The 20,387-nt window shown below is 38.1% G+C and overlaps 1 protein-coding gene across 2 annotated transcripts; it reads left to right on the forward strand.

The window, feature by feature from the left end:
• The first annotated feature begins 15,097 nt into the window (after positions 1–15,097).
• On the forward strand, positions 15,098–20,259 carry LOC145490237 (potassium voltage-gated channel protein Shal-like). 2 transcript variants are annotated; one of them, XM_081469361.1, is made up of 4 exons: positions 15,098–15,369; positions 17,396–18,304; positions 18,996–19,104; positions 19,326–20,259. In XM_081469361.1, exons 1-4 carry the CDS (start codon positions 15,122–15,124, stop codon positions 19,383–19,385), a joined length of 1,326 nt encoding a protein of 441 aa, XP_081325487.1. In that variant the 5' UTR covers positions 15,098–15,121; the 3' UTR covers positions 19,386–20,259. The 2 variants fall into 2 exon arrangements, with proteins under 2 accessions (XP_081325487.1, XP_081325486.1); XM_081469360.1 differs by having other exon boundaries at positions 18,996–20,259.
• The last annotated feature ends 128 nt before the right edge of the window (positions 20,260–20,387 follow it).

Raw genomic sequence — 20,387 nt, forward strand, 5'->3', positions numbered from 1 at the left:
TCGAAGAAACTTCATCTTCCCAATGGGCGCTTTGTCAGTTTACATATTGCAACTGGAGGATTCAGGGACTGAATGTTCTTTGTTGTCTTCGTTTTATTTTAAAAGATCGACCAAGAAATTATGAGAACAAGGGGGTGAATGGGACAATATTATGCCGAAGTAACGTTTTCGAAAAGTTCCTGACAATGCCATTTTCGGTTGACAAGAAATTATATAATATTTTCATATTTTCATATGCATCAAGGATTACAGCACCTGCAACACTCACGAAAACCTACTAAGCACGCAATATCATTGAAACTAACCCTGCAGAGCGAAAACTGGTATCATCGCTCGTGTCTTTGTCTTTCTATATTTTTTATTTTCGAAGAAGTGCAATGGCAGCGATTTCGCGAGGATTTTGTCAAAATATCACGCGACGAATGGCTCGATATTAAACATATTCATTTCAAACTTTTCTCCAATTTTGAAGCACCTGCAACATTCGCAAAAACTATTCGAAGCAAATAGTGTTGGGGGAAATTACTTAAACAAATGTTATTTCAATAATTTTGTCGCGTCATGTTCAATTCTCTTTACTTGCCAGAGATCGAGAACTCGTTATCTTATCCAGTGGGAGCGCGGGCTCTGGTACTCTGGAAACGAGGCTTGAAAAAAAAAACACTACTCAGTCGGTTTTTCTTTAAGATTCAAATTAGATGTACAGGTTTCGACCATTTCCGTAGAGTAGTCGTTATCGGCTGCCCCTTGCATACGATGGTTGAGCCCGCAGTACCTGTGGCAGTCCGGCAAAACCAAGCTGTCCTTCCGAAACAAAGGATAATAGTCTTTTTCTTCGCCGCTAACAAATAAACACAATGCTGAAGCTGCTTTGGTTTCTTCTAATACTTAAGTTGAGAATTCTGGGTTTAATTTGACGTGTAACAGCATATTTTGTTCAAAATAACACAACTATTATCCTTTCATACGACAGCGATCGAAGAGCGAGTTGCCGAACGCGGGAGACCCATTTTTGGCGCCAAATTGGAAGCTTGGAGACAAAATGTTTCATCTTGAGTAAAAATCAAAAACAAACTGTGGTCACAAACATAACAAAATAACGCATGTTGTAACAGCCTTGATATGCTAGGTACCGGTTTTCCTTATTAGATACTAGTCTTCTCGTTTAAATTTATTGTAATGCAGCTAACCGTTTTATACTTCTGACAATGTATGTAGAAGCGTGCGAAACGTTAAGTTCTCAAATCAAGGTTTTTACAACATGGCTTGTTTTGTTATGTTTGTAACCGCAGTTTGTTTTTTATTTATGCTCAAGCTGAAATGGCCGAAGAATAAGAGTTTCTAAAATGTTTCATATTTTTCACTTTTTTACAATCTGATACGGTTTTTTGGAATTGTAAATCGCTTTTCGTGAATATTTAATGCCATTTCCAGTGAAAACAGTTGGCCTTCTTCTGTCAGTGGCTTTCCTGTCAACATGCATTTGACATCAGAACAGTACAGTTTTCTGCTGACGAATCCTGATTGATCAATTCAAATTTTAGGCGGACCACCCGTATGCAAAGCCAGGCTGCGTATTCAAGAAAGCGGCTTCTTTAATATTTTCTCAGCCAGCAAGTTTTACTCATTTTTGAAACATTTATCAAAACAAAGTTTATTAGTTGTAGCGTCAATACGAGGCAGAATGGACGGAGGAATCCAGCAAAAGAGAAGATTGACAGATTTAAGGAGGGGGGTTAATAGGGGTATGCAAATCCGCCGATCGGTGCCTTTTTTTCGCCAAATCCGTCTATCCACCAAAATTTTTGTTCAAATCCGATACCACAACCACATCCGGAAACAGAAGTGTAAAACTTCAAAGGTAAACTGGTAAATGTGAGTGCCATTGATAATTTTGCACAAATAGTAAAGAAGGCAATATGCTTGATGACTATAACACAGTACAATTCCAATAACAGTCTCACGCCTGAATTTAATGAGCTTCGTTCGAAAAAAGAAATAATTTGGATGAACTCATTAGCATACCAACCTAGGCTGAAGATCTATCTATGATCCAAATTTCCTTTAGGAGCATCACGACAGGCACAATCCGGAATCCGCGCCAAAATTCACAGCTGATCCACGATCCACTGTGTTTTCAAAATCCGCGAATCCGCTCGATTTACCGCAAAAATCCACAATCCGTGCGCTTTTTAAGGCCAAATCCATCGATCCAAAAACCTTTTCACCCCCCTCTTTAAGAATGAAGCACTCGGGAGTTTGCTATCCGATATATATCAAAGGAACTTAAAATCAGAAACAAGTATCAGTGAGAGTCGCGAACATGTTATGCGCATGTTTTCTAAATGGTGAAAATGTACAAACAATAATTAACCTGAGTGATGTTATTGGATAATGCAATTCAAGAGTTTTCATTGGCTATGAAGTCATCATGGTAGATTAGCTATTACACCATGCTCTACAAATCATGTATGGTAAGCGTGTCGTAATTTTTGGGGCGGTTTGATTTTTATTTCTTTCTATTTTTCTATATTTTGGGGCATTTTTAATGAAGCAATTATTCCACTCGCGCTTGTTGGATACGCGAGTTATCATGTCATATCCAATGCGCCCTCGTGGAATACACGTAATTGTTAATTATATCAAGCAAGGACCATGGAGAACTACTGGAATTACCCCCTGCTGGGGATTAAATTTGTACTCCCGTCCAGGCATGGCTGGGGGATTGTCCTCCTATCCCCCGGTTGTAGCTTGTCGTCCATCAAATCCTGGATCTTCTGAACTGGAAAGGCAATAAGTTGGCGTCATGTTAGATATGTTCTGGTATATAACGGTCATACGTCGTCGAAAGATTGATGTTTCGTATTGCATGAGATATATCTAAGCTGCAGTATCATTCATTACAATGCTTTATCATCACAAATCCTTGATTTTCCACACAAGGATTACTGTGTTTATTGTCACTGCAAGAAAAATATCAATTTTGCTTTAGGCCCTCCAATAAGCGATGCTTTAGCCAACGAAAAGAGAGTTAATTATAAACAGTTACATTTTTCATGAGTAACTGACAGAATGTTTATACAGGAAAAGCAAGCTTGAACCGTGCAAAGCTTCTACAAACAATACTTCGAAGAAAAAATATAAAGCAAAAGTAATTTGTTTATAGTCGAAGTATAAAGGAAAACGAGATTTTATTGCAACTGCTTATCAGATTAACAATGAAGTATCTCTGTATGTCAGTCCAAAGATAGCACATGTTTTCATTTTTAACCCCAAAAAATGTTATCGCGACAAAATAGAAAGTTGCGTTAATTCAAACCCATTGTCAACTCCCTCACGGTGTTAACGCGGACAATGGCGATACATGCACGAGTGTCTGTAGATTGAGAAATGCGGATTACAAATAAAAGAAAAACTCGAAACAACGCCAGGCGTGAATTCGTCACTGCTGTCGTTGGCACTTTGAAAATCACTTATATGTAAATATGCGGTACTTTTTAAATTAACCGTGGTTTTTTTCTAAGCATCTGAGTGGGAGATAAGTAGTTTCCTAACTAAGGCTATAAATCTAGGGTAAGACAAAAACAATCACACAGACTTGAGGTTATAATTGTAAACAACATCTTGTGTAAAGCTCGTTGTGAAGAAAAAATGTGAGTATTTGCTTTTGGAAATGCTTTGCTTTTTTGCTCCCTAGTTTGGCTATGTCATGTGGAGTTAGTTCTTTCCCCTTTGTGGCTTTAAAGCAGCGGAATCTATGACCCGAGTGATGTGTAAAGAGAGAAGTATGCGAAAGACGACATGTCTTCTACATATTCTTTGCAATCTTCATAGCTCGTTCCATCATATCTTCACTTTGCCGAATAAGGGAAAACGTGAACGTTTATTAGAGAGTGAACTTTAAAAAATCTTCACAAAATTGACGAATGAACTGAACACTAGCGCAATTCACCTGGTCCTCAAAAATAACAAGCTCAATTTTACATTTCAACCACCTTACCAAAACAACGTATTTACTTAAAAAGATAACGAGTAATTTTGTTTAAATGTAGCAAATAGAATAAAACTGTTCTTGCGCGATTGAATGATATTCTACTCTACTTGATTTGCTCCTTTCCTTTTTTATTCCTTTTTTTTTATTCACGCACATGGAGATTGTTAATATTGGAACGATCCCTGGTTCGGATTTTATTGCTCATAAATCGTGGGTGCTGATAACTACCACTAAAAAAATGTTCCTTTGACTTGTTTTGTCATTATCCGAGCTTTAGGCTAAGTCACTGATGTAAACACATTTCTAAAAACAATTTTGTAAGATAAGTTTGTCCGCAGACCGGTCGGTCAGATATGCTGAAATATTCTCTGAGGGTTGATAAGATAGACAAAAGATACGTGCAGACAACTAATTACTTTTCCTGAAAACCTACCTCTCGGACTAAAATTATTCTTTGGTATAAATTATTAATCTTCACACATTTCTACATCAAATTCCAGCTTACTTTGAATTGCCAGAGAAGGTTATATATATATATTTTTTCATTTTGTACTTTTACTTATGTTTACAGTCTTAACGACGTACATAGTCTCCCTCTTGTAGTCGTTTGAACAAGCCAAACTTTTTCTTGCAGTTTGATTTTTTCAGCGTTGGAGACTTTAGTATACCGGTCACATGACCTTCCCTTTTGCAGACGTAGGCGGTTTTTTTTAATTTTCTCGCTCAACATGCATGTGAAGCAATTTGTTACATGTCAACCAAAAACATCTAACATCGTCTCGCCACATATTTATTATCAAATCGCATAGCTACACCGAAACACGAAACAAGAAGATATCAGAAATGTATTTGGGTGAATACTTGAGCAGTGTTTAATTTAGTTTTACACAACTATATTTTCAAAACAGATTGTTTTAAGTTCATTAAAGAGTGCCCTTTTAAAGAGAAAAGAGGGCTATTAAAGATAGTACAAAATACGAGATGCCTTTAAAGGTCTGCAAAGTAAATTTGTGTTTCAAATAATTTAAAGCAAGTTTCGAGCGTACCCCAATTATTTCAATTACATATTTTTAGACACCGAAATGATATTTAGGTTGTATAGAAATTCGATAAATTTGAAAGCTTTTGATAGCGATAAGGTGAAATTAGGATACGTTTGTGCTACTTTAAGACCAAGATGATTGTGCAATAACTAACAATGTTTTTCGTTTTCGTAGTTTACACGAGGTGATGCATTAGCCACAATCCGTGAATTTCTACGCCTGTTTCTGTAGGTAAGTTGAGTTGTTCAACTTACTTTGTAATACGTAACATTTGACATCAAAAAGCACAAAACAGAAAAATGAAATTGGTTCAACATTATTTATCTTTAGAGCTCTTTTGATTTCTTTGCATGCATCTCGTAAGAAGAGCATATTATTGAGAGGCCATTATTTCAAAGGGAAATTGAGTTGCTGTACGTAGAATTTGCTGTGTGAATCGGCATAAGACTGACCAAAGGCTAAAATTCAGTTAAATAAAAAATTAAAAGGACTGAGTTAGTAAAATTTCACCGTCAACGGAAAACACGGCTGAAGAGGACAATAAACGAATATGTCTTCGTACTGCACGAAAGACGCCGGCATAAAACAAATTTCGCTCAGTTGCTATGTACGAAGTTACAGTGTCGTAAAAGACTCGTGTTGAATTATTTAGCCTTTGAAATGCTTACTAAACAAACTGTCATAAATTTACTCCCTTTCGTGTTTTTTTTAGTAAGTTCTACTTTGTACCAGATGAACAAATCCAGTGGATAATTTTAAACTGATAATCATTATGTGGCACATCTAAAGGTGCGTGCGATTGCCAGCCCGATTTTAAGGAGCTACGTCAAGGTCTGGACATCTTGAAACGTTTAGCCTAAATTCGTCATTTATAATCCCTGTTAACCTTCGCCATCCTTAACCATCCTTATTCTTTTATGGTTTACTATAATTTCTTTTGTGTTTTCCTATCTCAGTAAACTACTATTTTCAGGTTTCCTTCAATTTAAGGTAATTTTGTACGCGACCAAAATAACTCAAAATACCGACTGAGCTCCTTTAATGGCACCTTCCGGTATGTAAGAACCCCTCTGATTGGTTCTTTAGCATAATGCTACCACCTTGAAATGACCTCAACATGAATAGTTTAATTTAAGTTTGTATAAATTGGCCACTAAACCACTAACGATCAGTCAAATGAAAAAGGATATAGAATGCCCCGTCTCCTTTTTTGGATAAGCTTATTTTCTGAGGTGAGTGTCGGCCTCATGATGAAAAAGAATTTGCGTTTCGAAAATAAATAGGGTATGTTTTGAACTCTGGCTTAGCATTGGATATTTTGTTTACAAGGAACTATTTTTTCCGCATCAACATTGGCAAAATTGTGGCCCTTCTCGAATTTTACGCAAATCAAGGGTAGACCAAGGAACTTAGTCTGATCTTTTCTTTCGCAAATGGAATTTAATTCTGGTCAGCTGTGGCCATACATTAGTGCCGTCAGTGTACTAATTTTAGAGGTCTGATATGGGGTATCGATTTTTGGCTCAGCTCTAAAATAGGGTATTGAAAATCACAGATTTTGGTCTGAAATAGGGCACAGGTTTTAAGATTTGGACCGCGCACGCCATCGCCAAAAACTCTGGGTAGTCCCCACGGGACTTATGATAGCATAGAAATAAGACGGCTTACACGACAGAAAGCCGCGTAACTTTTAGAATCAGCATCACCTGGCATTTGAGACAAAACCATAACAAAAATCCATTTAAAATCGAGAAGCCACCTCAAAGTAAAACGTCTGTAATCATACGCTTGAAACAAAAATGATGGTCATACGTTTAAATTTTGTGTGAACTCAAGCCGCCTACCAGAGTCTAAATAAAACTTTTAATTTTTGCTAAAATCTCTCGTGAACATTTCCCAAGAATTGCAAACGCCCCGGCCTCCAAACAGATCAGATAGAAAAGAGGGTGTTTGCGGTAAGATAACGTATGTTTTCGATGGCTTAAAGAAGACAGGACTGTTAGCTTTTAGACCAAATATTCGCCAGACAAAAAAGGCTTTTTACCACACACGTTCTGGTTTTGTTTAATAATTGATAGAGTCCCGTTGCTTAATTATACAATGAAAATAAAACCATTTTGCAGTTTTAGTATCGTTGAGTCAAAATAATTAGTTACCTTTGTCAGTCATGGGGACCTTAAAACATTTACACCTTTCACTTCGTATTATTGCTTTTTATTATTTTAAGTTGTCAAAATGTGTCACAACAAGGTCCAGTGAGCAGGTTGTCTAATTTTATCTATGCTCTGTCATAATTAATCTGCATCACCTGAATAATTCCTGAAACTTGACAAAATCGGGATGGCAGATGTGCAGCGATCGGATAAAGCCGTTTGTTTTTGCAGAATTTTATTCTGAGATATAGTATTTGGAAAAAAGGTAAAAAAAAAAAAAATGAGATGAAAGCTATTGCTATGAAATTACATGATTGTTAACAAGTTCTGAAGATGAATTAACCTATGAAAAACGAAAACAGTTTCTTTTCTTCAATCAGGAGGAATACACCGTATTGTTTTGGATCAAAGCAACTTAATAGGTACGGTTTTTACGTAGTGTCTAGTATTTTTATAATTTATATTTTAAACATTGCTTCCTTAAAGTACCTATAAACGTCATAAAGATCATGATCTTACTACTTCAGTCTGCACTTCTTTAGTGCACATACGTTTGCTTTTTATTCTACGTCTGTTCAATATGTGCTTAATCAAAGGTAACAAAAGTCAGACATAAATTCAATGATTCTAAGCCTTCTCTTTAGCTAATGGCAACTATTTTGAGCGTTATGAGGCTAGATTTGCTTATTTCTATTCATTGCAACCGTCTTAATCCTTGTCATATTATTTGTTGCGTATACATTGCTCAAGTCTTGCCTCGCTAACATTAAAAGTCGAATAAATTTTCCAACGCTGATTATTAGCCGACACGGCGTCGGCTTTTGTCAAAAGCAACAGTTTAACTAACGATGTTTTATATCTCCCACAGAGAAGAAAAAGAATTGACATACCTATTTTATTGGATGTGTCATAAAGCTGAATAAGACATCACCAAATTTAAGACGAGGCTATCACGATTTTGCGTTCGCTGGTTTTTCAATATATTTTTTTCCTGTCGCGTTTTATATTCAAACAGTTTTGCTCGACATGAAACTTGAAGTGAATGAGTTACTCCAGTATATGAAGAAGTTTATCACTTAATTTTTACTGGTTTTTCTTTGCTGCTTAGTTATCACGAATATTCCCGCTCAGTTTACTCTTCAAAAACAGAGACATCTTCAAAATAATCTGGCTAGTTTTAAACTTCATCTCTCTTTAATTTGTTATAACCAGGTAAAAAAAAACAAACTAAGACTGATTATTTCATAGGAAAATAAAACAGCCTTACATGTAAAACGAGCACAGTGATATATTTTGTTGATTTCCCTTTTTTTTTCTCAAAAAATAATTTCGGAAAAATTGTTCCGGGCCATATTGTTAATTTTTAGGCACTCACAGCGAATGAATATATAATGGTGGTCTACGTGTGCATTCTTTGTTGTGCTAATGCAATACAGACAAATGTGCCCCGTCATTCTCGATAGTAAACGTTTATTAGATCACAACCCTAGACTTTCTGTTACGAAGGCAGTCTCGAATATTCTACTCAGTTTCGACCTCTGGTTGAATCCAAAACGAGTCTATAACACGAATGTGCCATGTTCAACTCCGCAGCTGCGCTAACTTAAGGTTACCGTATACCTTCAGGGGTGTCTCACGTCCAAGCGATGTAGCGCGTCCGGTTTAAGATGTAGATACCTAAACCCCATATCAAATTAAAGCTTATAGAGCTGGCTATCAAACCATACCAAAAATTTTGAAATAAAATGAAGTGTCGATTTTTTCACGGCCACTAAATGCGAACGTCCTAATCACCTTTTGGAAGCTACAAGTCAAAGCGAATTTTGTTTTTCGCCAATTTATTTTTTTCCTCGGTTTCAGGACAAAAAGCGCTAAAAAAGCGTGTCTGCGTTTTTCCACATGCAATTGCAGTAAAAAGTTACAGAACATTTTCAAAATAGGATTTAAAAAATGTGAAGTGATCGTACAAAAATTGCTCTCGGAGAAAAAATATGTCGAAATAAACAATTCGCAGACACCTTTTTGTTTTTTATATGTTAATCTAGCTACTGTCCAAATTTGAGGGCAATCAAACAAATCCCCTTTGAGTTGTAACTCTTTAAAGTGTCTGCTTCAAGCGAAAAAATTTATTCGAGAAAACAGCGCTAAGAAAAATCTCTTGCTTCGCAAACAAACTCCGCCCACAAACGCCTTCAACTGGGTTCTCAGATCACTGAGCCAATCAGCGCTTGGAAAATTTACTACCATTAACTCGCGGTGAAATTTACGCGTGAATCTCGAAAAAACCCTTGTGTTTCGCAATGCGCTCAAGGCGGAGAGATAATTTTTCTGTAGCTCGGTTTTTCTTGAAGCTGGTCTGGCAAAATGGGGAAGACGAAAAAGGATACGAACGCTAGAGTGGCTGGGCGACGAGAACAAACTGAACAAAAGAAAGCGCGGCGGAGCAAATGTGCATGGATAATATTCCAATGGATCTCAATGAGTTGGGCGATTCATCGGTATCGGACTCAACAAAAGAGTCAATGTAAACATCGCTGTTATAGCTGTCGAGTTCCCAAATTTTTACAGAATCTTTCTGTACTCTTGACTCGATCTTTTCGCCCGCTTGATACGATAGCTATAGCTTCATCCGCGAGGCCAACTTTCGCTTCTTCACTCATTGATGTGTTTTCATTCGTTCTTCGCTTTTTCGAAGTGGTAAACAATGTTTTCCGTGGCCCATGTTTACTTATAACTTAATAGAATTACATCTAATACGAAAAATGCTTGGATCTGAATAGCCAGCCAATTCGTGGTATCCATATATTCCCGCGAAAGTAGTCTCGGTTGATTGCGTACACGTTATAGGGCTGTCAATCAAGAGGGAACTTTTACTTCCGGCCGTAACGTAAAACCTCCATTTCTCCGCCAATATTGAGTTTTTTTCAATTTTGTTTTCAGAAATTAGAGATTACTCTTCGATCATTACTTTGAACCAAAAATCCAAATTTGAAGAAAATTGCCGATCTGAACGTATACTGTAACCTTAATAAACAACCAAATGAACAGGTTCCTTCAATTTTACTTAGTTCTCATTTATTTGATAAGATTCTTTTCAGTTTAGTTTTCGTTTAGTTTTTTCTCAGTATTTAAATGTTCTTCATTCCATACTGAAAAAATAATACCAGGAGCCATAATCGGGGACGGAGACCGTAAGCGCGCGCCATTTCTAGTATTGGGGTTGTCCCCATGATATGGGACAATAATTCTATTTTTAGAACAAATTGCGCCATCGCCTGAGGCACACGCGCGTACATGCTGCGAGGATTTTTGCGGATGTCGCGCGGGGGAAATGGCGTCCGAAATTCCCGAAATTTTGTCATGTTTTTGGCCCACAACTCAACGCGTTTAGGTCTGTTGGAATTTTGCTTAAGTATTTTCGTCGTAAGCTGCTCCAGTTTGAGTGAAGTAAGGCAGTATCGAATTTAGGTATGTTCCGCTTTAAGCTTAGATATGGTATCGCTGACCAAGTTGTGTTCCGACGGATGCTTCTTTTACATGAGCTGTACATTACTCCACTCTAAGTTTCACATATGTTGAAGATTAACAGCTCTTCGAAACCACAGCAAAACACTAGTTGTATGTTTGGATATAGCAGCGTTTCCGGACTTCAAAGTTTCCCTCCTCTTGCCACAGGCTTGCGAGGATTTCGCCAGAGTCTATCTCGACCGAAAAGTAAAACAAAAAAAAGTAATTGCAAGTTTGAGTTTCGCCTGAATTGTAAGCAACGCTTCATGTTTTATCAAGGCCCAATAAGCGACAATAAAGTTTATGTCTGTAGATGCTGCTCAGTTTTGTTTGTGTAAAAATAATTGTCTGTTGTCGATGAATAAGAGCGCCCGCCGATGCGTGTTTTGTACAGTCGGTAAAACATGACAAATTGGACTTCCCACTTTTGTGAAAACGTACATCGAACTCATATAACATCTCTAGTTTTTAAATATGTTTAAGGTTGATAAATGTTTGAGAACATATTAAAAGCTTAGCTGAAAATATGTGAACACAGCAGAAACAATCAGCAAAATTACGACGACGCTTTCTTTAATCAACTCGAATAACGATTTTGATTTTTTTTTTGGTTGAGTTATCAATTTTCCTTGTTTCTTTTATTTTCGCCGCGTAAAATTTCACTATGTCAAAGAAACACACATGATATTAGTGGCCTTTTGGCGTTCGTGAAAACTGTTGCAGCGTCTCGGCACAAATTAAAAGACCACGAAATAAATTTTTGTCAAGGTTTGTTGACAATTGAAAACAACGACTCGGACTTGAAAGAGCGCGCGCTGCACAATGCAAATGAGCTACTGAATGTACGCGTCAGACTTTCCTTTCAAAAACTTTTGCAAACTCGCCAAACAAACAGAAACCATAAGAAACTATCAAAAACAGGGTTTGGTTATGATTAAGCATTTTTGGGGAAACTCACAAATAAACTCGATACCAGAGTAAAGAGTTTTCTTACATAACTTTTCTTCACAGAACAAACGAAAAACTGACGCGTACAACTAGCGCGAGCAGATATTATTCATTCACAGCGCGAAAAAAAAAAACTCACCTTTTCCATTAGCTCAGAGCATAAAACGACATTTAAGAGTCCTGGTTCTTATTCCCTGCCTTATTCCCTGCCATCGCTGTGAAAAAATCTGCAAGAGAATCTCGCAGCTCTCACCATTTGATCACTCAACGTGACAACATCCGCGCGAGAGCCCCCGACACGTGCGCGGATCCGCGCGGCTATATGACGTCAGGATGGCGCAATTTGTTCTAAAAATAGAAAAATTGTCCCATATCATAGGTGCGCGCGGATCCCAAGACTTACGGTCTCCGTCCCCGATTATGGCTCCTGATAATACGAAATATTTTTTTGGCGCCTAAAATTAGAAGTTACTTACTCTTTGTTTATCTACGTCATTCGGAGACCAAAGACCCCCGATCGGGAATTGTCTACAAGCCATACTGTCTTTAGTCAAATTTTGTTTTGTATGCTGTGTCCGCCAGGTGCCCCGTCCAGTCGCTAAGTGAGTTTTGGTTCTGCGAGATCAATTCTTCGTGATTTAACTATTCTAATACACACAGCAATACTGTTGACTTTGCTTTCAACTTAAAGTGCTCGTAGACATCTTTGATGGATTTCGTACCTGTTATAGCAGGTACCACATGGCCGTGTAGATGAGCAGGCGTCATATACATGTGACTGGCATGAAAGATAAATTATGTTAGCAAAGACCTACGACAGATCATTTACATTCAGTTTAACACAAATTAGGCAAAACATTCGACATGGCTGAATTTATTGAAATTTATACAGTTCAAATTCAAATCCTCTTCTGATCACCCAACATGTCTGACTGAACCTAAGGGACGCAAATGAAAAGTTGATTAAAAAATGAATTTATTTTTTACCTAGTCGTTCAGGTCGAAACTGAATATGAAACATAATGTTGAATTCGGAGGAGATATTTAAAACATTAGCCCTCGTGGTTCACCTTCTCCAGACAACGCAAAATTTAGTCATTTTAATTACGTTTCGCGCTGGAAGGAACGGAAAAGAATGTTCCAAGAATTATAACTTACGCGCACAACCATCGTGCTGATCATTAAAGCTTTTGTTCAGCGACTTTCTTGCTGCCGCTGCCGTTGTGGTTTTCTTAAAAACACCTTAATCTAGTTCTGAAATATACGCGTCAAAGTTGTAGCATCTAAAATTACCAGCCAATAAGCAATCAGACATCCGAAATGCTATATCATACATAACTTTCCCCTCTCAAAGCGTAGTTTGTTTGTGAAACAGTGTGCAGCCTTCACGCCGTGTATTCAAGGGCATGGAGCTTAAGGACCACTGAGCTCACAAAAATTAGTAAGTAATGGTAAGGTAAGTTTTACAAGTGGCTGGTGATCGTTAGAGAGCTAGCGGTTTAAGCGTTGCCGTGAAGTGTGCTAAATTTATCAAGAGTCATTTGCCGTTGTTTTGAAAGCGACGAGCACGAAATCATTTATCCTATATGATCGATTCCAGTTTTTGAATCGCCTTAAATTTCCTTCTGGTCCATTGATAGCCATGAAAAAAGACTTTGTTCAGCGGATTTTATTCTCGACGAAAATTACGTAATACGATGTAGAAACACTGAAGACTTTGGTCAGTCAGAATTGATTGAGCATATTTAGGTAAAACGGCCTTGACTTAAATACAAGATGAATTATTCCTTCATTAAATATCAGGGAGAAAAATTGTGTCAAGATGGACTACAAATATACTTTATTTTTTTTCGTGGTGATGTAAGGGCTGGTCATTTCACATCACATACTGGCAAAATGTCATTTATAGCCTATTATAGCGCGTTAACAGGAATGAATATGTTATATATCTTGTCTGAATAAACATTAAGGCGCAAATTCAGCCATATTCATGTCACATCCCGAAAACTGTTCTAGCTGGCTGAGAGCCTTAAGAAATAATTAATCGTATTGACACAGATCCTTAATGCATGGACTAACTGATTATCAGGTTATATTTAAAACAAACGTCGAAAGAATGCGATAAATTTCTGTGACGTTTTGAATAATTTCAAGACGTTAGGCCCCTTAGATGGCCTACAAACGCACATGGATTTACGCCGGTTTCATGAGTGATCAAGTTTTAATTCGTAAGCCCTCACATGTACGCGTTGCATGCCTATTTTTGCCCGTTTCACAAAAACAACAAGCGGCGTTCATACAACGTACAGATTAATGGTGTAGCTCGGGGATAGCGATAGTGTTATCCGAGGGATACCACGTACTTAAACAATGTTGATACCTGTAATAAAGTCAACAAATACAAAACAGGAGATCTGTTGTATTAAGCACTGAAGTTCGGTGTTTAAACTTCACGACAGCGACATTTTGGTGGCTGGAGCTTAGCTTGTTTTTCCTCGACTGTTATTTCCCTTACTATCATTTAATTAAAACGTTGTTTACCATGGCATTGCCCCAATACTTCGCAGATACGTCGGTAGAGTTAGTTTTGTATGCTGATGAAATTTATTTACTAAATGAAAGAAATGAAACATGTTTCGTGTTGATGGTTCGGCGGCGTTATTGCTTGTTTAACAACAAACTCTCTTTCAATGTGCAAAGTTTGTTTCTAAAAACCAGAAGGCGCAGTTTTGAATGAATTTTACAAGGTGATAACACCTGTTGTGAACGCTTATTTGACGGCAAAAGGCGGGAAAATTGTTCTTTAATTCGCGCCAATGACAACGTGATTAATATTATATGTCGACATATACAAGTGCTGGTTTAGTTACGTCAGCTTAAATATCCTCTTGCAACCGTTTAATGAAAACTGAAGAGCCAAATTTTAGCAGTTTTAAACATTTTTTGTTAGTTACAAGTTATATTCTTGCGTCATTTCTGGGGTTTTGATGTGAAGTAGCTTTATTTCGTCGAAGTGCCCCGCGGCTAGTATGTTTATCGGTGTATTTCTTTTACACTAAAAGATAATTGGCCGAACTAAAACTGTCGACATTTGAATAAAATTAGCCATTCCCCCGTCAGCTTTAGCAGGCCATCACTCTTTGAACTCTTACATCAGAATGAATTGCTTTTATTCTGTGAGCTAGCGAGCGCGTGCGTTTAGTCGCCCAAAGCTTCAATTATTTATACCTTTTCTAAACTGCGAGATTCTGAGTTGAAATTAACGGTAAATGCTGCCCACAGCTCACAGCTGAGGTTGTCATTCATGCAAATGAGGGAAGAAAATAGGTTTGAACTGCTCTTCCCTGCGGCGGACAAAGACTTTGTTAATTGGTCTTTTCAATAACGAATTCGGCCTAAACACGCATACTCGCTATCTGTTTACATCAGGTCCGCATTAGATTGCTACCAGTCCGGATCCAGCGCTTTGGACACTGATGATTAAGGACACAGCGGACCAGGGCAGTTCGGTTTGGTCCCTGGACAGCCAGCCGCATCGACCCCGCAAAAGAATATTGTTAAAAGTCGGAGGCAGATTGTTTGAGACTTGGGAGGACAACCTCGCCAACCATCCTGACACACTTCTTGGTAGCCCGGAAAAAGAATTGTTCTATGACCCGCGGACCAAGACATATGTGTTTGACAGAGACCCTGAAATGTTCAGGAACATTTTAAACTACTACAGGTATTTTTTCATTTGTATTATTTTTTCATCAGTTTATAAAGAAATCGTGAGGCTAAAGTACAATGTGTATCGTACATATGTAATTTAGTCTCAACTCCACTCATGATTATACAAGCCACTGTTAATACTAAGCTAACCAAAATACGCGCCACATTTTTCGCTGGTGCTCACTAAAAGATAATGAGAACTTGTTTACTCATTGAATAGCACAGAGAACCTCAACATGCATATGGTCATCGACTGAAATATTTTACTTTCGATAAATTTTCTTTTTCTTTACGATTAATTTACACAAAGCTTTAACGCAAGCTTGAGGGCGGGCGGGCGAAATAAAAATTCTCAAATCTCTGTAAATAACCACAAACCGCTCAAAAGTTGTTAGATTTTGTGGTTTCATTTTCTTGATTAAAATCCTCTTGCTTTAGTTTCTGTTATCCACTTGTAATGAATAATTCTTTTATTCAGCCACAATATCGGGTTTATTATCAGGTACAGGGCAGTACGGTTTAAAAATGACCTCGTGCGGTCAACTCACTGGTTTTTAAAACCCCATATTTTTGTTGGAAATAGAAACTTTCAAAATCAGGCCACCTTTAATTCGCAATTTCAAAGACTTCTATTTCCTTAAAAAAACCAGAACACCCAGTGGAACAATAGCACACTAGGGAATTCGAAACGAAGATTTAAATAGTCTTGTTTTGTGAAGTTCACAAAATTAATTGCCAAATGTGGTATTTTACTGTCGGAGAACACGGAAAAAATTGAACCAGAACCTGCGTAGATAAATTTTGCATCAGGAATATATAATTTACTAGTAAGATGGGGGAGGTAAAAATATTGGCTTTTTTAAACCGCGCGAAAACAACATTGGATGCAATCTCCTCATTTACTATTTGCGCTGAAAAATTTACACAGTTTACTGCATGCATAACCAACCATTCTAGAATATTCCACCGTTAACACATCCACTCTTTGTAACTGAAAATAATTTTATTTGTCTACGGTGCAAAGAAAGCACTCTTACGACTTTAATCTAGTAGAATACTGTTTAGGCTTCGCGTGCACCTGTTATAAACAAAAATAAATTCGATCCTTTAACGAGTGATTGATGAGATACCCACAAGAGGCCATCAGTAATAGTCTAATTAAAATCATTTTCATGCCAACAGAAGCAAAATATGAGAAATGGAGTCACTGCTTTCTTCATTTGTCTTGTGCGGCACCAATTGTATGCCGAGTTCCTTTGATAAGTTGAAAGTTACGTGTTATCTTAAACATACTGATAAGACACCTTGACTTGTGCAGAGGTCCTCATATATCAAAAGTTTTCTTATTTTAATATCATTGTTTTTATAAACAACTGACAGCTTGCCAGAAGTGAAATACAGACAGGAACATTAATTCATAGTTTTCTTTCTTTTTTGTTTATAAACAACGGACAGCCAACTAGACTTAAAGTAAAAAAGGTGTAAGCATGCGATGGCAATACAGAAACCCGAATTCTCTAACCAAACGCAAAAAACATTCCTTTATTCACATTTGTTAGGCACTGTATTCACTATACAGATTTATAATGTTGTAACAAAGTTATATGTGTACAAAGATATAGCAGGATAAACGGGAAAATTGGCAAGTCTTTTTGTTATTATTCGTTGTTTTGGCAGGAAAACCAAGGTGCAAACGTATGGCTGGAAAATAGTGTCTGTATGTAAATTTTCAAACAACTTCCTAAAAGTCAGTGAAATTTCTGAAATATTTACAACCTAAAGCTAAAGTTTAAACAACCACGCAACCACACTGGCTGACACATCTGAGAAATACAAATGTTTCAGTTCAATTCAATTCTTTATTTACACTAATGTATCGTATAGGTCCAGCGCGCGTTTTCCGTTTTCAAATCATCCTCCTGAGACTTGGTGGAATCAAAGCCTAAGTGGGAGTCATTAACCCCACAGGAGGTGCCGCCGCAAGATTACGATATCTACCTGTGATTTGAAAATAACATTGTGTTATCTTTTTCCCACAGGCTCGGCAGGCTACACTATTCCAGTGAGTATTGCGCCGACGAGTTTCGCGATGAACTTTCTTTCTTTCGCATCTCCATAAACGCGGTGGCCAATTGCTGCTGGGACGATTACAGACAACCCAGGAAAATACGCATCGACAAAGTCTTCAAGTTGGAAGATCCGCATGAGAAGCTAGAAGTCGAGAGGGGATTGCGACTGAGGAAACAAATCTGGAACATTTTCGAGAATCCACACGAATCTCGTCTGGGAGCTGCGTGGTATTACTTCTCAGGACTTATGATCGCTTTGAGTATTGCTTGCACAGTTGCCGAAACAATGCCGCCTCCTTGTGACGACAAATATCTGTGCGCGAATCACACCTGTGGTAGAGACGACTGGAACGTTACGTCCATTAGACACGGAAATGGTCATTCGTGTAAAAGCCTCAATGATTACATGGACGAAAGAGAATTTTTATATTTTGTCCTAGAGAGCATCTGCGTTGCGGTGTTCACCTTTGAATATATTATACGACTTATTACCGCACCTAAACGCTGGCTATACGTCAGGGAATTCATGAGTGTGATCGATCTCCTGTCCATATTACCATATTACGTTGGGTTAATATTGAACTACGCCTTGAAAACTTCAGTCGACAGCCTCAGCGCATTGGTCTTGTTGAGAGTGTTGCGAGTTTTTCGCGTTTTGAAGTTTACCAGACACTCCAGCCGGTTAAGAAGTTTGTTATTTGCAATAAGACGATCTGCTTCCGAACTTGGTTTTATCGTATTTAGTTTCTCTCTCGGAGTGGTATTGTTCTCGAGTGTGCTTTACTATGCTGAACAAACAAGCGAACCTAACAGTACAAATCCGTTTGATAGCATTCCAGCTTCCATGTGGTACTCGGTGGTCACTATGACAACAACAGGGTGGGTATGATCAATGAAAAGATATTTTAAAGGGGCACTGTTCTTGCCTATTCTGGTCTTGACTTCAAGACATTCAAGAATGATATGCCTGAGACCCCGTCCACACCAATCCGGAGAAATTTGAAAACGGCGTTTTCACTCTGGAAACGCATCAAATGTTTTCCGATCACACTACGTCGGAGAAATTTCGAGGCGCAACAATCACGGGTAATTTTGTATTTGTATCTGAGGAAAGCTCGAGCAGGGAAATCACTTGATTATCGTGACGCGGTCGTTTTCGAAAACCTCCGCTTTCAAAATGTTTTCCGCCCACACTAAAACGAAAAGCCGGCGTTTTCAAATTCCTCCGTTTTGAAGAGCGTTTTTGAAAAGCTCCGTTTTCCCGATGGATTAGTGCGGACGGTAGACTAGGCTCGATTTCCAGCCGTTTTGTGAGCGCGCGTTCCTTGCCCCACACCACATTGGGAGCAGGATAAACAACCAGGCTCCCAAAACGGCTGGAAATCGAGCATAACGGTAGGCCTAATCGTGGAATTAAAGCTGCGTTTACAAATTCCTCCGGCGTAATAAAGTGGACCCTAAACAGGGACAGTGTTCAACCTTTACCAGGGCGGGAATAGAAAGAGTTCAAAAACTCAATTTAAAATATGCAGCTTAGCTAATCAATGGTTTGTACACCATTATGTTTCAGGTATGGAGACCTTGTTCCGCACACAGTTATTGGAAAACTTGTGGGCAGTGTAGGCTGTATTGTCGGTGTGCTAATGATAGCTTTACCTGTCCCCATTATTCAGAAAAAGGTAAGATATCAACCTGACAGGGTCACGCGTTGGCTTCATTGCTCTGTTGATGGAGCGCTCAGCTGCAAACGCCTATATCAAGTGACCAAATCCCGTTAAACAGGAATTCCAATTCAGGCTTCTTCTGAGCGCTTTTCAATTACAAACAATTACACGGACCATTCTTCACGTTAAATTTTATTCGCAGCTCCTAAGATATTATCTACATTTTCATCCCACAGGCAAATCTACAGCTCGGACTTCTTGATGAGGTTGACGAGGCTATGGAAGCAGAACTCTGACAACCAATTAGAGATCACCTGATATTGACGTGTCATATGCGTGGTAAATCATTGAGAGGTTCTTGTAGTGCACGTGATGTCTTTGCTTCGAGTTCAGAGAAAATGTTTGTGATCGTCACCGCGGCCGATATTAAAGAACAGTAACTGAAGCAAAAATAATTTTTCGCGTAGCTGGTAGAAGATTGGGCGTCACGTCACCGATCTTTTTTCTTGAATGGAAACTAAATTATATGGCGCGAGAAGAGTAAAATTCAATCAGGCTTCTTTAAGAACCGTCGTGTAATTTCTGACAACTTATCGGTGTGATATGATGATAACAACTTTTAAAAGATGGAGCGGTTTTTAATTGAGCCAATCACAAAAAACACAGGTAATCCAATGACCCAAATAAAAACTCGAAGTAATTACATGTAGCCCACGCGAAGCGCAATGAAACATGTGCGAACGAGTCACGTTTGATTTTGGTCTTACTTCTGATTGGAAAAAAGAGTGACATGATATTTTTAAGCTAATTGTGTAGGGAAGTAGTGCAAAACCAATCTCGACTCTCAAATGAAACCTCTCTAACAAGTAAGTAAGTATTTACACTCTTGGCTTGTTTCAGTTTTGGGCCGCCATTTTGAAAGTATACCTGTGCGTCTTTCTGTAGTGGGCCATCACGGGACCAACTTCAGTAAACATTCTAGTGCCTCCATAAATAACAACGAACTCAAAAATGCTGTAAAATCCAGCAGACCAGTTAAGTGAATGCAAGAGAAGATTAAGGTGCCTAGCTTGATCTTCTCTTGGTAAATGACAATATATGTAGAGGATGAAAATTTTGTGCGAGCACATCCGTGTTCACTTGTAATGAACTCCTAAGGATAAGAGCATCAAATGTTGCTTGATTAGTTTCATTAGACATGTTGTCTAAATAAATTACTTTTTAAACAAAGTCTTTTAAGTGCTTCTCGTGTTGATGTTAACTACAAAAAAAGATATGTTTCATTGTTCTTTGGAGGA

The sequence above is a fragment of the Orbicella franksi genome, chromosome 6 (genome assembly GCF_964199315.1).
Source record: "Orbicella franksi chromosome 6, jaOrbFran1.1, whole genome shotgun sequence".
Taxonomy (NCBI): Eukaryota; Metazoa; Cnidaria; class Anthozoa; order Scleractinia; family Merulinidae; genus Orbicella; species Orbicella franksi.

Excerpts from the sequence above, each read along its gene's own strand:
- LOC145490237 (XM_081469360.1), top strand. The coding sequence starts at position 15,122 with ATGATTAAGGACACAGCGGACCAGGGCAGTTCGGTTTGGTCCCTGGAC. Across the intron at positions 15,370-17,395 it reads AACATTTTAAACTACTACAG|GCTCGGCAGGCTACACTATT; the intron begins GTATTTTTTCAT and ends TTTTTCCCACAG. Across the intron at positions 18,305-18,995 it reads GTCACTATGACAACAACAGG|GTATGGAGACCTTGTTCCGC; the intron begins GTGGGTATGATC and ends ATTATGTTTCAG.